Below are 22,368 nucleotides of genomic sequence, written 5' to 3'. Positions count from 1 at the left end.
GGGGGCCGGACTATTTTTTTTGGGGGGGGGAATGAACGTATTCCTATGCCCCACAAATAACTCAGAGATGCATTTTAGATAAAAGCACACATTCTGCTCATGTAAAAACACCAGGCAGGCCCCACAAATAACCCAGAGATGCATTTTAAATAAAAGGACACATTCTACTCATGTAAAAACACATGGATTCCTGGACCGTCCGTGGGCCAGATTGAGAAGGTGATTGGGCCGTAAACGTCCCCCGGGTCTTAGCCTGCCTACCCCTGTGTTGGACTTAAATATAAAGCTCAGCGTTATCAAGCATGGTTCCCCACTGGAAGGGGTGAAAACTAGAGCATCCTCAGCTGTGTAACACCCAGAAAACTGGCCCTAGAGGTTTTGGAAAGGTGGCTGCTGCTGTGGCCTCCTCTGGCATTATAACTGCCAGCCCAAGATGCCACCGAGACAGTTGTATTCGTCTTCAGAATGGAGACACAGGAAGCTGCCTTATACCAGGTCAGACTGTTTGTCCATCTAGCCTATTTCAATTGGCAGTAGATCTCCAGAGTCTCGTGCAGTGAGATGCCTTTCACTGCTATATAAATACTTTCGATATGCCATTTGACCCTCCATATGCAAAATAAGTGCTTTGCCACTGAGCGGTTCCCCCTCCCTGACCAACCTCCTGGCTAAGGCTGGGAGAATTGCACTGAATGCGAGACACCTGCATATGAATAAATTTTTCTCTAGGCTTTGGGTAGTCTGGGTCAATGGACAACCTTCTGGGTAGTAAGCTGTGAAAATATGTGCTAGATCATTGGCACAACTTATAGGCCTCAGGGTCCAGGAGCACAGATGATTTGCCAATTAGATACTAATCCCATCCTATAATATATGCAGCTCGGGATGGAACTTCCAATACTTGATAACTTTTTAGGAAAAACACCTGCCTACTGTTTAGTGATGTATGATGCTGTTCATTATTAAATATCCAGCTGAAAAAACCATTTGAAAAGTGGGGGTGCTTGAATACCTCCCCCGCCAGCAGTGTTAGGGCTTCTAATTGTTTTTCTCTCCGATAACAACATTTTTCTTAGTGGTTAGAACACTGAACAATTTATACACACACAGACCACACACATTCCTAGTTTCAAGCCCATGGAAAGAATACTTTTGAATTCAATAAGCTTTGAATCAGACTTCTTATGATTTTTAGATTTTTGCCTTTGGTACAAAAAGTCAGTCAGTGAGCTCAGCAACCGTGCTGCAGGAATCTGAGTTGTGCAGCTTAGGCTCTATTATATATTATTGGCAGTGCTGGATTTACATATAAGCTAAACAAGCTATAGCTTAGGGCCCCACTCTCTTGGGGGGCCCCAAAAAATTTAAAGGGAAAAACACTGGACGTACATTTCCAAAATAAAATAAAATAAAATAAAATGGCTTTAGATACCTGTTAGGTCCATAAATTACCATATAGCATATATTCAGCACAAAACCCAGCAACAATCTGTTGTTGACAAAGGACAGCTGGACATATAAAGGGCCCCATTACCTTCAGTAGTTTAGGGCCTCATCAAACCTAAATCCGGCCCTGATTATTTGTAATGGATTATACGTTTAAAGCAGCATCATGCCACTTTAAACAGTCGTGGCTTCCCCAAAGACTCCTGGAAACTGTAGTTCAGGTTTTGGAAAGTTTCCAGAAGACCCCAGCTCCTCTTACAGAGCTACGGCTCCTAGAATTCCCTGAGAGGAGGAAGCGACTGTTAATCCAGTCTGGGAATTGTAGATTTGTGTGGGAAAACAGGGGTCTCCTAACAACTCTTGGCTCCTCATACCACCTGCAGTTCCCAGGTGTACTTCCCACTTGCAGATGGTGGGTTTGTACTTTGAAAGGTTTGTGTCCATTACTTTAAAAAAAAAATTAAAGTTTTATTGGTTTACAAAGGTATGCGCAATGTCTCATTTGTTGGGACATTAGGGTTACATTAGGAAGAAAAAAGGGGGGGAGAGGTGGAGGGGGCGTTTGTGTCCATTACTGAGACCTGATTACTGAAGTTCTTTCTGTGGTAGCTGATGTTGGATAAAACATGATATCACAGTTTCAAAAAATGAGCATGTGAAATCTGTCTCCACTAAGGCTTGCAATCCCATCTCATCTTACGATTTTGTTAAATCCTGGTTCTGTTGAGCTTTTTGTTTTGGCTTGAAATCTATTTTTGTCCCCGATTGTGTTAATATTGCTAATCTGACTAAGATGTGTGTGTGAGAGAGAGAGTTTTTAAGGTAAAAGAGAGTTCCAGGCTTTTCTTTGTTATTAACATACTCTCCTCTCTCTCTCTCTCTCTCTCTCTCTCTCTCTCTCTCTCTCTCTCTTTCCCTCTTTCCTCCTGGGTTTGTTGGTCATGGGGTTATTACATTTTGCAGGAATTAGTTTAAGAGAGAAATAGCTGCAAGGCTGCATCCCTACTCTCACTGGTGCACTTGGGTTTCTGTAGCATTAAAAACAGTTGCTAAGATGCCTGGGAAGCAGCATTCAATATCACTGCCACCATCGATTCTTAACTGCAGTGGCCCATAACCTTGGATGAGGCTGTCAGTTTAGTGGATCTCACTCTTGAGTAATGTACATAGGTTTGCAACCTTGGCCGTTTGCAGATATGACACCCTTAAATGCCACTTTCAGCCTCTTTCTTGCTGTTTGTATTGCATTGCTTTGTTGGGATAGAAAACAAAAAGGGATGTAAAGTGAAACCTACATTGTAACCAATCTCATTACAGACTATAGAAATGCAACTAGCACTTCAGTGTCATTTCAAAAGACAAAGGGAGCTATTCTTCTTAACAATATCACCCAAGTTCCATTGCAGCAAAACACTGGAGCAGAAAGTTCAGATTTGTATTTCTTACAGGCAGTGTGCATGTCTGTGGTGACCATCGTCCAGCTCGGCTTTCCATATATATATATATATATATGTACATACACACAATATGCTAATACCAGCCCTAGCGAGTCCTAATGGGGGACATGGCCCCCTCATTTGGTGTTGACTCCAGGCTTGGTGGGATCTTCCAGAAATGCTTGGGTAGTTCTGCTGACATATTTTCTCTCGCCCTTCTTCTTTTTAACCAACGAAGGTCATATGTGAATCTTTAACCTCATTTGGCTGAGTATGCTAGTCTGGCATGAAGGAACAAGAGGCAGAAGCAATTTGGCACCTACACTCTGTCCTACATTGGTGCTTCCAGCCAATCAAGATGCTGACCGCTGCATTCTAACTAACCTTTCCTAAGGAGGGTTGCCTAGCACCATTTTCCTGGTCTTTTCAGTAGCAGCAGAAGACTTCTGTTCACCTAGGTTATTGCTGCATGGATTTGGGAAGGTTTTTTTCATTCACATCTCTGCTTCACAGCTTGATTGTTAAGTGATGGCTAGAATTTGGTTTCATTTATTAACATATCCTAATAACCGTGTTTGCATTTTATTACATTTGGACCTAGCATTGGAAAATTCTTCAATATATTCTCAGCTTGAAATCAGTTGTTCAGAAGAGGTTTAAACTCAAGTTGTGCTGGTCTAAGTTGACATAAGCATGTAATTATTTAAGTGAATCTGTCCTGTATAAATATGGCTCCATGTGCCCTGTGCTTTAATGGTATGCTGATTTTCTCCCCTCTCTTTCCAAATTTGGGGCAGATACTGAGGGAATGCTGAGTGACATAAAATTACACTTTTTATGGTCGTTTTGAAAGCACATCCTGTCCTTGTAAAACATTGAAAGGCATTTTGTTTTCATTAGAGCTGTGTGAGTAGGTTTTAACAAGCAAGTATTAACCAAGCAATTTGGAGATAACATTTGCAGCACAGCAGAGTGCTAGCAGTACAAATTTAATGGCAGCAATTGTCCTAAAAATCTGGGAGAGATTTCAGTGCAAAAAGGAGAAAGAGCCGGGCACTGAAGACAGAACACATGAAGGAAAGTGGGTTGTAAGAGGTGCTGGATAGGATCTTGTTCCCAGGAAGTAACAGAAAGCTAGTTTTTTCTGCAATATCCTAAAACTATCTGAGGCTGCAATTCTATACTCACTTTCCTGGGAGTATGCCTCACTTAAATCCAGAGGACTTACTGTGCAATCGTATGCATGTCTGTATAGAAGTAAGAGACTGAACACCCATATATGTGGCCAGAATGTATATATTGGAAGCATTTTTATGATAAATTTGAGCTCCATCTGATGACTGTGGGCATAAAAGATGTGGCTTCATTATGTTTTGACAGCAGTTATGTATGCTCTTTATGGTGTATCTAACCTCTCCAATCAAGCCTGTGCTGTTTCCCCATGTGTCTGCATGGATTGGAGCAACATGGTCTGTGCAGGATCTGTACAGGAGGCTCTGTTGTAGTGATGTGGGAACTTTACCCAAGTACCTTAACTTCTCTTCTAAGAATTTACCATACTTCTGACTTAGCCCAAAGTGCTGAATCAGAAAAGGAGGATATTATTGTACAGGCAAGTCATTTGTTTAATGACAGGGGTAACTGATTTTTCACAAAATGCCCCACCATTGGTACCCATGGCGGTGTTTCTGTACATAGGATGCCTAGTGTTAAGGTTTAGTCTTATTATGAGTTAAGTTTATAAGTGCTGCAACTGGATTTTTGTATAGACTGAGCGAATCCTGATTGTATTGGATTTGATAACCATTACGCTACATTTGCCTTCAGCACAAGTAAAGCTCTGCTGAATGAAGTACTATTGCCTCTGGCCTATTTTGGGGGGAACTCTGCTGAACTCTGCAACTTGTTTAAGGTTTCCTCCACATGTATGACATACAAATGACAACGTATGAAAATATGGTGTAAAGCTTTGGGGTTTCAGGACTTGAAGAAAGTACTGGCCCTACTTGTTGGTATTCCTTCTGCATATTTTTTTTTTAAAATATTTTTTATTAAACAGTTTTTATAACCACACAAACATAACATAAAAACAACAAATACATAAACAAACAAAAACAGAAACAAAACAAAAAACAAGTACCATTTCATATCTTAATTTCTTATACCTTTCTTCCCCGACTTCCTCATGCCTCCCTTTTCTGTATTCCAGATTCTAATCAATTACTCAGCAAATCTTCCCTTATTTTACTTTAAATTTAAGCTAATCTTCCTTATTCTCCTTGTCTTAACCATTGCTAATAGTAACCATTTACTTTCCAGTCCAACATCATTCTAACTTTCATTAATTTTGTAATATTTCTTTAGATAGTCCTTGAACTTTTTCCATTCTTCTTCCGCTGCTTCTCTTCCCTGGTTTCGGATTCTGCTCGTCATTTCTGCCAAGCCCATGTAGTCAATCACCTTCATCTGCCATTCTTCCAGTGTGGGTAGATCCTGTGTCTTCCAGTACTTTGCAATGAGTATTCTAGCTGCTGTTGTAGCATACATAAAGAAAGTTATATCCGTCTTTAACACCCCTTGGCCGACAGGTATTCCTTCTGCATATGTCCATACAGAAGTGGGCTTGGCCTTCTGTCCAAGCTAGAATACAATTTTGGCTCTTACATTTTCATAACAGAATGCTCATTCGGCCATCAGTGGCGGATTCTGGGCTCTCAAATTTCAGTGGCACCCTGTGTGATGCTAAAATTTGGCGCCTCCTGCTTCTTGTGCTCCATTCTACAGCTTTGTTGTATCAGCCCCTGCAGTGTGCCAGCCAATGCGACTGCACCAGTTGCACTACCCTAAAACCGCCTCTGCTGCCATCTTCATGTTTGGTGTCTGTAGTTTATTGTTCACTCTTAAATTCTCAAAAGCAAGTTACTGTGTTCCATATACTTGCTGGAGAACTTTGTGGTGAGCTGACTAGGATCCAGCCAATGTCCATATAACAGTTAAAGCATTTTGTGTATGTGCAAGCTTCTTTGACAGATACACTGTACATTCTTTCAGATGTTCTAGGCTGAATCCATGTATCATCAGAAAGCTAACTGGAGTTAATTAATTCAATTCCACATAGAATTGCTTTTACAGAATTGAGGCTTAGTGTCATGCCCTTTGCCTTTCTGGATGACCACTACTGGGCACAGCATTTCTGCGTATTTTGCAAAACAGCTGTAGAGGTGTTATTCATTATATTACTTAGTGCCATTTATATAACTATCCATGGCTTTTCCCCCCAGCCAGAACTCAGTTCTGGCACCTCTCAGGTGGGCGTCATTGCCAATATAAGAGACCAAGGGAGGCATTCATGGTGAGTTCTGGCACCTCTTTTTCTAGTAAAATAGCATTGTAACTATCCTTCTGAAAAAAATATCAGTTTGAGTTTAGCCACAGGAAAACTTTTGTGACACAATGTGAGTTTGTGTACTTTTTGCTTTTAGGTGAGAAAAATTATGTTACTTTGCATACTACTCTATTTGTGGTGGCAGCCGGGAAATTAAGAGCCAGGTTTGTGTCTTGACACTGAATACCTTTTTGTCTAAATAATAACAGCTCCTCCAGTATTAGCTGAGGTGACACTTTTTGACTCTCTTAAAGGCAACAGTGACCACTCCTTATAAGTATTGTAGTATTTTGTTACATAGATATTCATGAAAGGGTTAACGTTGATATGATTTCCAGTAAAAAGTACAAATTTACAGAACTCTTGTCAAATAATGGCTGCCTGTATTAGAAGTTTTTGTTTATTAATCTTCATGGTGTGATCATTTTTTGCTCTTAGCATCTCAGCTCCTTGCCTAGGATTTTGAGTCATGGTAGCATGTGTTCAACAAGCCTTGACAATGGAAAAGCAGGTAGAAAAAATAAACAAAACATGAAATTCACCAGCTGAAATGGATTGGCTGAAAGCCAATACTTCATTCCTTACCCTGGCACTTGTCTTTTAAGGAATTCTCTAACATTGTCTTTCTTGCACTTGGAGATTCTACAAGAAGTACTTTTCCTGTCAACACATCCAGTTAAAACAGTTTTTTCTTTTCTCTTCCCTTCCTGTGACTTATTAATTAGCCCTGTCATAGTACCTGGAAGAGCCAAATGAAATAACAGTCTCTTTACAAGGTACTGTGCTTAAATATAAAAATTATAGTCCCCGTTGTCAGTAACCTATAATCAAAACACTTAAAGCAATCAAAGGAAACGGGCTAATTATTTTAGTAGGTAAAACTTCTTGATATTCACAAGACTGCATAATATTGGTTGTTTAGTCCTTAACAAAGATATAGACATACACGCTCTAAATAGAATGTATGGATCATGTATATTAAATGATATGCAGTTTATTTTTAAATAAATAAATAAAACTTGGTTCAAGGAGAAGGAAAAAACAAGCTTCTCTCTCTCTCTTTTTTAAGAAGAGTATTTAGAGTGGAGTAGCAATAGCAATGCCTTTAAACATACAATGCTGGAAAAAATATATATACATGACCACCACCCATCCCATATTTTACGCAACCTTTGGGAGTAATCTGCATTCATTTATTTTCCACATGTATGCTAAGATTTGCAGTGATACCCCCAGCCTTGTAAGTTTAATGATTGCAGGAGCGTGTGGTGGTGGAGGACATAACCTGGAGTCTAGTTTTGTGGGCTTCACATGGTGTACAGAAAGTTATTTAAAGAGCCATTCTGTGCCCAGGCTTCTGCATTTTGTCTGTCCTTGCTTCTTGTGGTGAATGTGCTGCTGCTGCTACTGCTGCCCTCTGTGGAGCAACTACCAGGACAGTCCCTAGTCTGGGCTGACCCAAAACATTTCCTTGCCTAAGGTGAAGGATGAGAGCCCACCCCTTCCTGTTCCTTATGCAGAAGGTCTCTGGCCTGAGACTGTGGAGTCTCACGTCAACACTGGCAGCAGGACAGTGTCCTCCACCGTACCTGATGGCACCAGGCTAGCTTCAGTGGCCTGTGTCCTCCCCCCTTTGCTGCTTATCCTTGTCCTTTAGCATCTCCCTCAGTCTGCCCAACTGTGGGGCCAGCACTTACCCACACTCATCCCTGCAGCTCCAGCCTCCATGTGTGGGAGAAGGCTGGGAGTTGACTCACAGCTTTGTGAGACTGAGCCGCCCTGGGTTTCAGCTTTCAGGAGACACTGACAAGTTTATTTCCTGTGACGGGAACTGTTATAACATTTGTCTAGCTGCCTGGTATGACAGATTTGAAATGAGAGACAGTCTTCTTTCCTGCTAGTGTGCACGCTGTTGATGTTGACTGAGACGTTGAATAAATTTCTTGTTGGGGGGCACAGCCAATAAGAGCCGGAGTAATTTTCCTTACCAAAGCAGGGGCCGCGTACTTAGAAAGTGAGCGTTGTGAAAGACAACCAGAGTTCTCAATGATCTTGGTGTGAAGTGCTGAGAGGATAGCTACAATGCACTTCCTAAACCATGCGAAGAGAAGGAACTTTTTGTAGTGAGCTCAGTGAATACAAAGACTGACTTTAGCTCTTGCTTGGTGGTAGTAATTTCTGCTGGGCGAATGACATTTCTGACACCTAGGCTGTGGGTGGCAAAAGCCACTTTCCTGAGGTATTGAGTAGAGACCCAACTCCAAGAGCACGAAGCCCCCTGACAGGTGTTTATGCACAATTAAGGAAACATCTTCTATAATAGTATGATTTGTGATTTTAGGGTGGATGGTTTTTTTGCTTTTTATTGTATATATATATTGTGTGTGTGTGTATACACACACTGCAATATGCAAGTATTTATGAATAAGAATAAAAACAATCCATTATTTACAAACAAATCTTTAAAGTGGGGACATTCTTACTGTGTTTTGTGAGTGAGAGTTTAAGCTTTTTAAATGTCCTAGGAAGACTTGAGTGCTCTAAGCGCATCCTTAGACCCTTAGAAGAGTGCCATAAATTAAAGCAGCCCTCTGGATGTTCTGAGCTATAACTCCCATCATAGAATCAGAATTATAGAGCTGGAAGGGACCCTCAAGGGACCTCCAATGGGAAGGGACAATTGGAAGTGCAGTCCGAATGGCTGAGTTAGAGGTATAGAACAAGCACAAGACTTCATCTTTGATGTTTCTAGTTAGAGAATCTGTTCAACCAAGGTCCAGAAAAGTCCCTGGTTGAACACATCCTACAGAAATGGGTTTGGTGTCTGTTGAGAGTCCTGGGCTGTAACTCTTTTAAGGAAAAACAAAACCTAACAGTCATCAGGAGTATGTCTTGCAGCAATGTAGTACAAATCTAGAAACACATCAGATTTCGTCTGAATGAGAGTATGAGTTGCATGGTATAACATCCATCTTTAAAAAAGTCACCATGAAAATAAGCAAAGCAGTATAAGCAGTCTATTTATCCCTGCAGTCCGATGCAAAACATGCAGACTCGAGAAGGAAAAATGGGCTTGCTGGGGTTATAGAATGGCAAAAGCATCGCTTATAGAATGGCAAAAGCATCGCTTTCAGTGAGTAAAATTAGGAGGCAAACTGTTCTTAAGGGATGAGGGAGTGCTGAGCTTACATGGTTCTCTTTGGATATATTTTCTCTTATTTGCAGAGTGTGCTCTTACTTGTACATAACTCTTTGATGCTAAGAATTCACAGGTGAGTCCTGGATACAACCATTCATCAGAGAGCTTGTCCTTTTGTGCTGATTTCCCCAGGATCTCTGTGTGTTCCTAATCGGTGTCCAATAGTGTTTTGCTGTCAAAGAGGGATGTCGGTTTCAGAGCAATTAGCTCCTTTCTGCCCAGGAGGGTGCAAGACTGCTCTGGAATACTCTCCCACTGCACTTTGGAGTCACAACTGCTGATTAGTCTTTCCCAGAAAGCAGTATTCCAAATGTATGTAGTAGCGAAGTAGTCGTTCCCTACCTACGGGGGGGGGGAAATACACAGTATATATATTTTGATGTTATAGCTAGACAACAGTTTTTATGGTAAATCACAGGCATAGATTTAGTCGCTGAAGAGAATGCACCAGGGCAGCATTAAAAGCAGGCATGACATAATACTGTGAAGTTGAAATTGTCTAGGAAGGCAATTGCTTAAGAAGTATGTGGCTGCCTGGGGAGTGTATAGGGAATCCTGTTGTAAAGTTGCATCTGAAGGTTCCTCATGAACGTGAGTTCTTTCCTTTCCGAAGATACCCATAATTCATTGGTGGCCATGTTGTATTCTTTCAAATGTACTTTTATCCGATGCCCTGTCCTGATGCCAGCTGTTTGATGGAAACTACTGAGAGCCTAGTACTACTTGGCTAGAGCAGAATGAGAGAACAGCTGCCTGCAGCCATGCTGCCCTTCTGGGCGCTGGCTGCCAGAATGCTTGCTTTCATGAGCATAGATGTCAACAGAGCAAAGACGAGACCTCAGTTTTGAGGACTTTTTCTCAGCATGGAGCTGAACCTGTCTTCCAGATAAGCTTAAAAAATTTGTGAAATAATATCCCTCTTAAAACCAGGAACCACTGGGCACAAACACTACATAGCATGTAACACTAAATATTTTGACATGGTGCTGGCTGTGCTCTTGAGTCTAAATGGAACCCCCTGCAATGCAGGGATATGCAGTTGGTCTGTATGAGGATTGAACCTGCAACCTTGGCGTCATCAGCGCCTCTCTCTAACCAATAAAGCTAACCGGTAGGTTCAAATAGCAGTCTATATATGGAGACAATAAGTTAATGTGATGTCCTCATTGGAACATCACCAAAATGTTTTGATTTTTGTGCTAAGTCTGATGTGAGTGGGTCTTGGGAGCTTTATCTCTTAGAAACACCACTGCCTCTAAAAGGTGTAAATATATATTTTTTTTTTATAATATTTTTTATTACGTTTCTTTCCAACTTTTATACATTGCAAGCAAATAAGGAATTTACAAGAAACCATTTTTTTTTTTTTTTAACAAAAATCCCAATTTGGACTTCCCCACCCCTTCCGATTCTGCGTTCTTTATATTAACAATGTCAGCAATTTGTTACCTTATGTCATACCTTATTGTAACTTTTACATGTTATGTATCTAAATTCAATATATTGTGTCACAGTTTTTATACCTTTAAAATAAACGTAACATGTTCAGTTCATATTATCTCCTTTTCTCTTTTATCACTTAGTTTACTATTTACTTAATCATAATTGCTAAAGCGTATCATTTCGAAATCATGCACAATCTTAAGATTCATACAGTTTATAATACTTTTGCAAGTAGTCTTTAAACTTTTTCCAGTCCGCCTCAGTTGTTTCTACATCCAAATCTCGGATTCTGCCGGTCAGTTCAGCTATCTCCATGTAGTCCATCAACTGCGTCTGCCATTCCTCCAGCGTGGGTAAATCTTGTGTCTTCCAGTTCTTTGCAATAAGTATTCTTGCTGCTGTACTAGCATACATAAACAAAGTTCTGTCCTTCTTTGACACTTTCTGGTCTACCATGCCCAACAGGAAGGCCTCTGGTTTCTTGGGAAAGGTATACCTAAATATCTTTTTCAACTCATTATAAATCATTTCCCAGAAAGCCTTAACCCTTGGGCATGTCCACCAGAGGTGAAAGAAAGTCCCCTCTGCTTCCTTACACTTCCAACATTTATTGTCAGACAGGTGGTGTATCTTAGCTAACTTGACTGGGGTCATGTACCACCGGTATATCATTTTCATAATGTTTTCCTTCAAGGCCGTACTTGCCGTGAATTTCATTCCGGTGTTCCATAACCTTTCCCAGTCTTCAAACATAATGTTGTGTCCAACATCCTGTGCCCATTTAATCATAGCAGATTTAACTGTCTCATCCTGTAAGTTCCACATAAGCAGCAAGTTATACATTCTAGATAACAGCTTTGTCTTTGGTTCTAACAATTCTGTCTCTAGTTTCGACTTTTCCACCTGGAAACCAACTTTTTTATCCATTTTGAAAACCTCTTGAATTTGAGCATAATGTAACCAATCTCGCACCTTATTTTTTAGTTTGTCCTGGCTCTGCAACTTCCAATTGTCTCCAATTTTTTCAGTCAGTTCCCAATATTTCGGCCAATAGGCCTCCATATTGGGTCTTTTTCGGGCCTTGGCCTCCACTGGTGATAGCCACCTCGGGGTTTTACTCTCTAGTAAGTCTTTATATTTCATCCAGACTGCAAAAATTGCTTTTCTGACAATGTGACTTTTAAACAATTTATGTACTTTAACCTTGTCGTACCATAGGTATGCGTGCCATCCAAAAGCATTATTAAAACCTTCCAGATCTAGGACATCAGTGTTTTCCAACAAGAACCAATCTTTCAGCCAGCAGAAGGCTGCAGCTTCATAATACAACCTCAGGTCCGGCAGGGCAAACCCCCCTCTTTCTTTTGAATCTGTTAATATTTTAAACTTTATTCGGGGCTTTTTGCCCTGCCAGATAAATCTAGATATATCCTTCTGCCATTTTCCAAAGCAGTCCACTCTGTCCACGATCTGTAAGGTTTGAAACAAAAATAACATTTTCGGCAACACATTCATTTTTATCGCTGCGATTCTTCCCAACAAGGAAAGTTTCAATCTTGACCAAATTTCTAAATCCTTTTTAACTTCCAACCAACATTTCTCATAATTATCCTTAAATAAATTCAAATTCTTGGAGGACAAATAAATCCCAAGGTATTTCACTTTTTTAACCACATTCAGTTCTGTTTCTCTCTGAAACCCCTCTGTTTCTGTGTTTGTTAAATTTTTGGTCAGAACCTTAGTTTTTTGTTTATTCAACCTAAATCCCGCCACCCGACCAAATTCCGATATAAGTTCGAGAACTCTTTTTGTACTGGATTCTGGCTCCTGCAGTGTCAAAACTAGGTCATCTGCAAAAGCTTTCAGTTTATATTGTTTCACTCCGACCTCTATCCCTTGTACCAACCGGTCCTCTCTGATCATATTCAATAGCACCTCCAGGACTGAAATAAATAACAGAGGGGATAGAGGGCACCCTTGTCGTGTCCCTTTTTCAATTTTAAATTCCTCCGTCACCACATTGTTCACTATTAGTTTAGCTTTTTGTTCTGAATAGATTGCATGTAATCCATTCTCAAACCCCCGTCCCACTCCCATCCCTTCCAAGTTCTTCTTCATAAACATCCAAGATATGTTGTCAAATGCTTTCTCCGCATCAATAAAAATTAACACCGCCCTTGTGTTCCTATTAGTCTGCAAAAGTTCTAAAATGTCAATGATGTTTCTAGTGTTCTCATATAAATGTCTACCAGGGAGAAAGCCTGCTTGGTCTTTATGAATTACTTCATTTAAAACTTTTTTAAGTCTATTTGCCAAAATGTCTGCAAATATTTTGTAATCCACATTTAGGAGTGAGATGGGACGGTAGTTTTTAAGCTGAGTCTTTTCAGATTCTGACTTAGGTATCAATGTGATGAAGGCTTCTTTCCACGTTTCTGGTGCCCTCTTCCCATCCATGATCTGGTTACATACCTCCAACAAAGGTTGTATCAAATAGTCCTTCAGAACCTTATAATATTTGGAGGTAAGTCCATCCGGGCCTGGAGATTTGCCTAGTTGCATATTCTGAATGGCACCTTCAATTTCCTGTGAGGTTATTGTAGAGTTCAAGATTGATCTTTTATCTTGAGTTATTTTTGATAGTCCATTTGTCTTTAAAAATTGATCTATCTCTGATTCTTTCTGGGGCCCCTGTGCATACAGTTCTTTGAAGTATCTGTGGAAGCACTTCCTAATTTCTTCTGGTTTCTGTACCATCCTTCCATCAATCTCTAGGTTTGTTATCGTATTTAGCTTTTGTCTTTTTTTCAGCTGCCAAGCTAATAGCTTTCCACATTTATTTGCTGATTCAAAGGATCTTTGCTTCATCTGTTTTATTTTCCATTCAATCTCCTGATTGATCAATTTTGAATATTCTGCTTGGTGGAATTTAATTTCTCTCAGCACCTCCTTGGACTTTGGTTTGGTTCTCAGTTTTTTCTCTCCTTGGTATATTTTCTCCAATATTTTGTCCTTCTTTCCATTCCAGAGTTTTTTCTTGATTGTATTCTGTTGTATCAGAAACCCTCTCATAACAGCTTTGCTTGCGTCCCAGATTGTTCTTTTTTCAACTGTAGTATTCAGATTTATCTCAAAATAGTCCTTTAATGTTTTTTGGGCCTTTTTCACAATCTCTTGATCTCTTAGTAGTGTGTCATTCATTCTCCATCTGAAGGAACCAGGTTGAGTTAATCTAAGTTCTATTTTCAAGGCATTATGGTCGGAGCATGTTTTTGGGCAGATTTCCACCCTTTTAATCTTGGGTGCCAGCCCCCTGGAGGTCCAGATTTGGTCGATCCTTGACCAAGACAGGTGGGCCTCAGAGAAAAAAGTTCCTTCTTTACCCTAAGGGATTCTTTGTCCTCCATATGTCGATCAGATCCAGATTGTCAGTCAATTCGAAAAAAGTTTTGGGCAGTCTGCCGTCTAATGTTAAGTTTTGGTTGTAAGACTTATCCATGTGTGTAGACACCACTCCATTCATATCTCCCATCATTATGATGTTAGCATAATCCAGATAATCCAGCAACGTCTCATGCAGCTTCTTGAAAAATTCCGATTTCCCGTCATTTGGAGCATAAATTCCTAAAATCAATATTTTTACTCCTTGGGTTTGAATTTCAATTGCCAAAATTCTTCCTTGTTCATCCTTAAATAGAAATTTAGGTGTCAGGCTCTCCTTGGCATAAATCACCACTCCTCTTTTCTTTACTTTGTCAGACGAAATAAATTCTTGGCCTAATCTTTTGTTAACCAAAACCTTCCTGTGGAGCCTAGTCACATGGGTTTCTTGTAGGCAAATAATGTCCAATTGTTCTTTCTTCAATATGTGAAATAACCTCCTTCTTTTCTCCGGGGAATTTCCGCCATTTATATTCCAACTGAGTAGCCGCAGAGACATCCTGAACTATTCTGCTACACCTAGAGCGGTGTGTCTTCTTTCTCCTCTGGTTCCGAAGGTGCAGGTATTGCTCCACCTGGGTTGGGTATAGGCCAATTAGCTGCTGCTTCTTTTTGGAGATCTTCTCCGTGATCGTGCTGGAACTTTTGTAGGTCCTCTGATGATCTTATTTTAACCTTCTTCTGTTTGTAAGTAAATGATAGCCCTTGTGGGAACTCCCACCTGTAAGGAATTATGTTGAGTCTCAGCAACTTAGCCAATTCTGAATAGGTGGCTCTCAAGTCCAATAACTGTTTAGGAATGTCTCGGTAAATTTCCACCCTTTTCTCTTGTATCACAATTGAGTTTTTGAAGTGTAGGCCTAATATTTTATCTCTCTCCTCCCTTGATCTCAAAGCTATTAGGCAGTCTCTGGATCTATCTTTTCTTACTAATCTTCCCAACCGAAAAGCCGATACAATTTTGAAGTCACTTTCTTCTTTTAAGTCCCAGAACCTTGTAAACTCTGTTGTCAAAAGTCCTATTAGGTCTTCTTGTTCAATTTCTGGGACTCCCCTTAGTCTGAGGTTGGTCTCGCGATTTTTCAATTCCACCAACGAAAGATAGGTTTGTTGGTCCCCTATCTGTTTATGGAGAGGCTTGACTTCTGCTTTAACTTCCTCGACTTCTTTTTTAGCTGATGTTGCAATTTGAACGGCTTCCCCTGCCAGTTTACGATTCTCTTCTGTTGCTCCTTGCAATTTTTCAATTGCTTGGGTATGTTGGGAAACCTGATCTGTCAATTTCTGGATCGAGGATGTTGCTTGGTCAATTTTTGTTGATTGATTATCAATTTTTTGATTTATTGCTGACAATTGTTCCAAAACTTGTTTCAGTACTGCCTCAGCTCCTCCTGCTGCCATATCTTCCTCTTCAGATTTTTCAGGCTTTTCGGTTTCTACTTTTTGTGTCGCAAGCACAGCTGGAACTGATAGTCTACGTCCCTGAGTTAAAGTTGTTTGCAAAAGCTGTGCTTGCTTTTTTACTTTCTCTTTCTCCTTAGCTTCCTTAGCTTTGGCTGCTCTTGTCTTTCCCGTGCCACTCATCAGTCAATGTTCAAGGTCAAATGTTGTAATCCCATGGGAAAGGCAAGCCCAAAATTGAAAACAGTCTATTGAGAGAAGGTAAACAGAAAAACTTTTCCCAGGCCTCTATATTCCCAATGTCCTCTAGGGGGAGTGCCACCAAAATTTTAGTAAGAAGAAGGTAACTTTTCCACGATTAAAGTCTCTTTGTTCCAACTTTAAAAACAATTTTAAAAGCAAATTAGTTCCAGCACGCTAAGAAAAAAGTCCTGCAGAGCACTTTTAAACATGTAACAAAGTTCCAGCAAGGTGCCTACAGTTATATCCACTTCAGCTAGCAGAGCTCAAAATTACACTCTCCAGTTACAAAAGTATCAGGAAGCTTGCAACAGTTCCGCAGTTTAAACAACTTTACCCGGCCACCCGGGAATTTGGGGTTAGAGTCTTCCCTTGCCCCTTGGGGGACCGCTCCAGGTCAAATTTATGCTGTATTTATTCTTTAAAAGAAAAATTCAGATGTGCACGAAAGTCCCAATTTAAAGCTTTAAAGCTTCCCTGTTCACAGCGCTTTCCGCTCTTTAGTCCGTCTGCTTTGATCTTGAAAGCAGTGCCGGAAGACGGACTTCCTCTTTCTCGTCTCCCGTTTTTAGCCGAATTTTCCGAATTAATTTGTAGGATCTTAGGTCCTTACTCACGGGTTTGATGTTTCAGCCCGATGCTTCTTGGAAGAAAGGTCAGCGCTCATCCGTGACAGCCACGCGGCTTCGCCTCCGCAGAAAGAGCGATGAACCCACAGCACCGCTCCCCCTCCTTCACTCCGGAGCCCCTTACGGGGTTCCTTTTGTGATTTCGGGGTCGCTCCAGGTGCCCGCCGGGTCCCACGGCCACGGACTCACTCTGCCCGTGGTTTGTCTTGATGGGTTGCCGCTGCGCCGTCGCGAACAACCCTTTTCTGCGGTGCCCCTCTTCAGAGCTCGAAGAGGTCCGCCATCACGGTTTCGCGCCGCCTCCGGAAGTGTAAAAGGTGTAAATATAATTGGGAGGCGCTGCTGTAGAATGTGAAAGAAATAAGCCAAAAGAGGATATTGGAAAGGGCCAGCTCTAGAAGGTGACAGAATATGTAGCAGCAGAGGGGAGACCACATAGATAATTTATAAATCTGTAGAGACGGCTGTCTGTAAGTTTAGACACAGTGTCTTTTATTTGGAGGCAAAGTCAATAGTCAAGACTTGTCTGTTAACCATGATTCTGCAGTTATTGATGGGGGTAGGTTTAAGTCCCACATTGCATGTCTTAATCTTTTTCTCTAGGATGAAAAGTGAGAGAAGGAATGAAACAGGCACACTGACGCTGATTAGGCTTAATTTCTGAAACGTGCAGTTGTGTTTTCTAACAGCAACACAGCAAGGGAAGGGTAGTGCTTTCAGACTGGAAAACCTCTCATGTAGATATGAATTAGCAATGTCTGCCATCAAAAAATGTCCGAGGGGTGAGCCATGGGGCTCCCTTCCTTTTTTCTACCACGCAGTGAAAATTAACATTTTCTGGAGCTTGAAAATCCCACAGTCGCTAGAGTCCTTTCTGGAGGGTTTTAATTAGATGTTGAATGAATTTCTCAGTCCTTTATGTGAGCATTTTCAAAACACAGGGAAGAATTCGTTTTATTATCACTTTTGTTTAGTGATGTTCAGTGAAGCTGCATGGGCTAATGTGTGGCCTGTGTGTGTGCTTGCCAATGTCATGCTGCTCACAGTAATGGATATGTGCTTGCCGAAGCTCCACCCAGTTGGCTTTGACTTGCAGTGCACAATTTCAGAAGAGGTCTATGATCCATTAGCAGCAGGGAGCTCAGGGCTATTTGCTGGCCAAGGCTGGGACAACATGCTGCTGCAGCTGATTTGAAGAAAACTTGCACAGTACAACTCCTGGAAGTTCTGTGTTTTAGCTTGTCCTTTTTCATAACCAGCTCCACTGTTTTAGAAGAAAATGAGTGTCAGTGACAAAGAAGTGGAAGAAGGCAGGCAGGCACAGGAAGCTGCCTTATACCAAGCTAGACCATTTGCTCATTGACCATTTGTTCACCTAGGTCAGTGTTGTGGGTAACCTTTGGCCTTCCAGATGTTGCTGAACTACAGTTTGCACCAGCATCAGCAAGCATGGTGAACAGAAGTTCAGCAACATCTGGAGGGCCTAGTCTATAGCTGCTGGTAGTGACTCTGTAAGGTTTGAACATGGGGCTTTCAACTTGCAGAGAATGTGCTCTGCTACTGAGCTACAGTCCTTTCTCCACATGTGCGTTTTCATGCAAAGGCATGGAGGAGCATTTTTTCATTCTCTGTCTCCTGGAATTCTGATCCACGGAGAGCCATATTGCCAGTGACGCTTCCGTAATCAGCTTTCTAGAATTCAGGTGCCACGACTTAAATTTACCACATTGTCTTCCAGGAGCCAACTTGAGACTGAATCAGTGTATGGGCTAAATTACAAACAGATGTCAAGGTAAGCTGCTATAAAATGCGCACATATGCCAGGGCTTTCTCGTTCTTGAAGTGCCACAATAGAGAGAAAATAAGGAGCAACATTTAAAATAGTCAAAGGCTAGTAGAAAAGCAAAGATTTATCTTTGAAATTATATATCTTGCTGATTCACTTTCTTTATTATAATAATTTAAATAGAAAAATGATATCTAGTGGTAAAGTTTACTGTGAAATTCATTAATCATCACTTCTGCAGAGCAGCAGGAACATCTTCCTCTTCAGCATTAGATAATAATTATTCAAGAGTATTGGAGGTGGGCGGAGGAAATTTGGTTGAATAGGGGAAAAGCCTTGTTTATTTTATCTTCCTATCCCATACAAGTCAGTGGGATGGAGAAATTGAGCAGACTGGACAGCTTCTAGTCTATTTAAAGGAAGCTCTTGTAGAAACTGGCTGAATATGCTGGAGAAGAATCAAACCCCATATTTTACAATGTTCTTTCCCCCCAAAAAACATGCAACCATTTTTGAAATGCCAGTTGTGAGGGACTTTTGTGAGTACTCATAAGGATAGTCTGCTTACCCTACTTGGTAGGCGGCATTGTGGCCGGGCATCAGGCCCCACAGAATCTGGCCGGGGGTGGAGATCGACACCCTCCTTGTCACTGTTTGGCTACGTTGCCAATGCCAGGCGGGGCCCAGCCCAGGGGCGGCCCTCACTGTCCAGTCAGCACTGGTGGGGGCCGTGGCCATGGGAAATTTAAACCACATCGCGGCCAGGAGACTGTCCTCTTGCGCCCCTTTGCCCGATCTCCCACCCACCCATCTCTTTTTATGCTTTGCCTTGATATGACCTTGCTATGGACAAATGTTGGCTGCCACATTTTGGGACCAGGCAGGATTTTTTTCACTTGGCAAATTGACTCCAGCCATTTGGTTTTCGTCGACCTCGTAGCAATTGTCACAACTTTGTGAGGTTAGACATTGGGTAAGCTTTGTTTGGGTGTGTGGGGGGGGATGTTGTAGCCTTCACCTGCCCCTCCTCATTAAGGGTATCTTGTTAAAGGGATCCGGGAGTGTGGATTCTGTCCGATGCCTGAATGTGAGCTAGGGATATGGCCCTTGGGGACCCCTCGGCTGCTCCTGTTCAGTGTTGTCTGATTGTTAACCTAAAGCTGTTTTAGCAAAGAGATGCAATATGCAGAGTGGTGATTTATACTAGGAAACTACCAATGGGGAATGAAGAGTAGTTTGCTGGTGGTGGTGGGTGACACAGAGGGATTTCCTTGTGCTTCCACCACTCACATCTCACCCCCTTCAATTAATTTGTTTCTACAATGATACCCCTATGTTGTGTTTCACGTGTATTTAAAATTGCCTGCTACTTTAAAACCCATTCTACTCATGATACTAAGATTCCCTGCTCTTCCCAAAAAGGACTTAAAGATTTGTCAGACAGCTAAGTCCTCTCAGAGAACACATCATATTAACTTCATTAATTTCCTTCATAAAATGAAAAGGCTTTATGGGATATCTTACTGAGTTTCCTCATTGCTTGTTTGATTTACAGCCTGGCAAAATGTCAGAGACAACAATCTCGCCTTGCATAACAAGGGCTGGGAACATTCTGTTACCTAGTTTCTACCTTGGTTTTCTAAACCCCTGAAAACTATTTCAGTTTAGCACCTGAAAGTGCCAAATGTTTTTGGCTAAGGTCCTCAAAGTGGCGAACACTAAAACTACAACAAACACAAAAATACAATAAACCAATCCAATAAATATAAAATAGCAGAATTTATAAAATAGCAGAAAGCAGGTGCACCGCGAATCACGTTACACATTCATGAGTTGCATGTGTGCTGTCCCCACAAACTCAAATGCCATCCACAAGCAGTTGCCCAAACAGTAGACTTTTCCCTAGAAACAGCTACAGATGTGGCAAAATCACTACAGGTGCTCTCTAGGATAGGGCTAGTTGCTCAACCTTCTGGCTCCTCAACAGGCTGATGTTTTCCAGGGGCAGTACAGAAGTGCTTGAGGGGCTACAGTTGGCATTCAACTTGCAGCCAGCCATGGTCTTCTTACTGCTACCTGCCTCCTCTCCTGTCATGTTGAGACTCCAAGGGCCTCTTGCTCATCACATTCCCCAGCTGTTTGCAGTACCAACTGTACAGCTGGAGAGTGGGGAGGGCACCTGCAGATTGCACGGAAGGTGACTGAGGAAATGGGATGCCATATGTGAGCTGGTGCATCCTAAGCAAAATAACTCTATAGTAATTAAAAGAGAATGCACCACTGAAGTACCGTTTTCTCCAGCTCTTGATCAAACATCTGGCTCAGTATGACACCAAATGCTTTTTATGGGACCAGTGTTAGATTGCTTGGATTTGATGAGAGACCTTGTATTCATTTGTAAAAGTTAATACCATTGATATAAAGCCACTGATAATTTGTTATGCCGATGGTGCTTGTCACCTGTGATGTTCGAGTGTCTTTTGATTTAATTTCCGGAAGGGGAGGTGCCAAAGCTGAAGACTGTTTTCTTTGGTGGGCTGAAATTCACCAGGCATGCAGAGTGATGGAAGTGCAAGAGCTGCCAGGATTGGAACCTGAGTTAAGAGCTGAGCATATCTCAGAGGAGGGCTCAGAGGAAAACACTGGATGTTTGGGCCACATATATATAGCCCAGTAGGGCCAGGGTCTGTGTCAAGAAGCTACAACAGTGATTTTGGGAAATTCAAGCAGGAATGCAGACAGGTAGACAAGGGGATCGGAGGGTCAGGAGCTTGGCAAGCAGGGATGCTGGAGCGAGGGATATTCTTTTGTAAATACTTAGGCATGTGCTCCTTCTGAAATGCTATGAACAAACTTTCCTTGATGAGAATATCATCCTTTATTGACAGGGATGGCACAGTTCTGTTTTGAAACTAGGGTAACTTTACACATGATGATGCTGTGAAAATAAAACTAGAGTAAAACCAGGAACAGATTGCACTGTAACTGGAAAGGATGGAAAAAGTACTAAAAGATAGACAATCCAGAGGGAAATGAAAATATATTCTCATGGCACTAAAAATGCTGCAATGTGGGTGCCAGGTGAGTCTCTCTAGGGAGAAGAAGAAGAGTTTGGACTTGATATCCCACCTTTCACTCCCCTTTAGGAGTCTCAAAGCGGCTAACAATCTCCTTTCCCTTCCTCCCCCACAACAAACACTCTGTGAGGTGGGTGGGGCTAAGGGACTTCAGAGAAGTGTGACTAGCCCAAGGTCACCCAGCAGCTGCATGTGGAGGAGCGGGGATGCGAACCCAGTTCACCAGATTACGAGTCCACCGTGCTTAACCACTACACCATGCTGGCTCCCTACACCATGCTGGGACGGTATTCCACAACTGGGACCCACTACTAAAAAGGCCCTCCCTTTTATAGACACCTGCTATACTTCATTTGTATTTTGTTTTGTTTTGTAAGAGAACAATATGTTTGTTACAACTCCAGTATAAAGGGCTGCACATGGAATAGAAACATAATGGGAAAAGATGTGAAAACTGGATGCATCCATCTGCTGTATTAGAGAATTAGCATGTTAAAATCATGTGTCTTAATCTCATGCCTGCTTTCCTTCCTTCCTCCTCCTCCTCCTTCTTTGAACAGTTGCACAAGAGAGGACCATTATTGCCTTGCACCTTCGGAGGCTGTCTCTGACATCATTCACAGACATCTTTACCCTGGTGAGTTTCCGTAACTTTATAATAGTCAAGGCAGCTAAAGTATTTTTAAAAGCAGGATTTTGTTTACTTCATATTTGTTCTGCAGTAATAACCCACTTAAACTTTTATTGAACAGCTTGGATAGACCAAAGTTGGAAATTCAGATTGCTGTCTTGAATCTCCTAGTGGTGGTCTGTTCTAGCAGCTTTCAAATGGAAGCCATTTATGTATCTATGTGTTTGATCATTCTTAGAACAAAGCTGTTCTTC

The 22,368-nt window shown here is 41.5% G+C and overlaps 1 protein-coding gene across 8 annotated transcripts in view; it reads left to right on the top strand.

Annotated features, from left to right (window-relative positions):
- The window catches only part of TSPAN4 (tetraspanin 4), a 502,529-nt gene that overhangs the window by 83,844 nt on the left and 396,317 nt on the right, over positions 1 to 22,368 (top strand). For 6 of the 8 annotated variants that reach the window (XM_053394604.1, XM_053394671.1, XM_053394644.1 and 3 more), the window contains one exon: positions 22,044 to 22,120. The exons of 1 other annotated variant lie outside the window; for it this stretch is intronic. Coding sequence is in view for 2 of the 7 variants with exons in the window: in XM_053394617.1 (XP_053250592.1) it covers positions 22,044 to 22,120 (77 nt within the window). In the remaining 5 variants the exon portion in view is untranslated. Of the gene's footprint in view, positions 1 to 18,289; positions 18,413 to 22,043; positions 22,121 to 22,368 lie in introns of those variants that run through there. One more of the 8 variants, XM_053394626.1, reaches the window with a different exon arrangement.

The sequence above is a fragment of the Podarcis raffonei genome, chromosome 1 (assembly GCF_027172205.1).
Source record: "Podarcis raffonei isolate rPodRaf1 chromosome 1, rPodRaf1.pri, whole genome shotgun sequence".
In the NCBI taxonomy this organism is placed as follows: Eukaryota; Metazoa; Chordata; class Lepidosauria; order Squamata; family Lacertidae; genus Podarcis; species Podarcis raffonei.
This window is presented reverse-complemented; position numbering and strand designations above follow the sequence as displayed.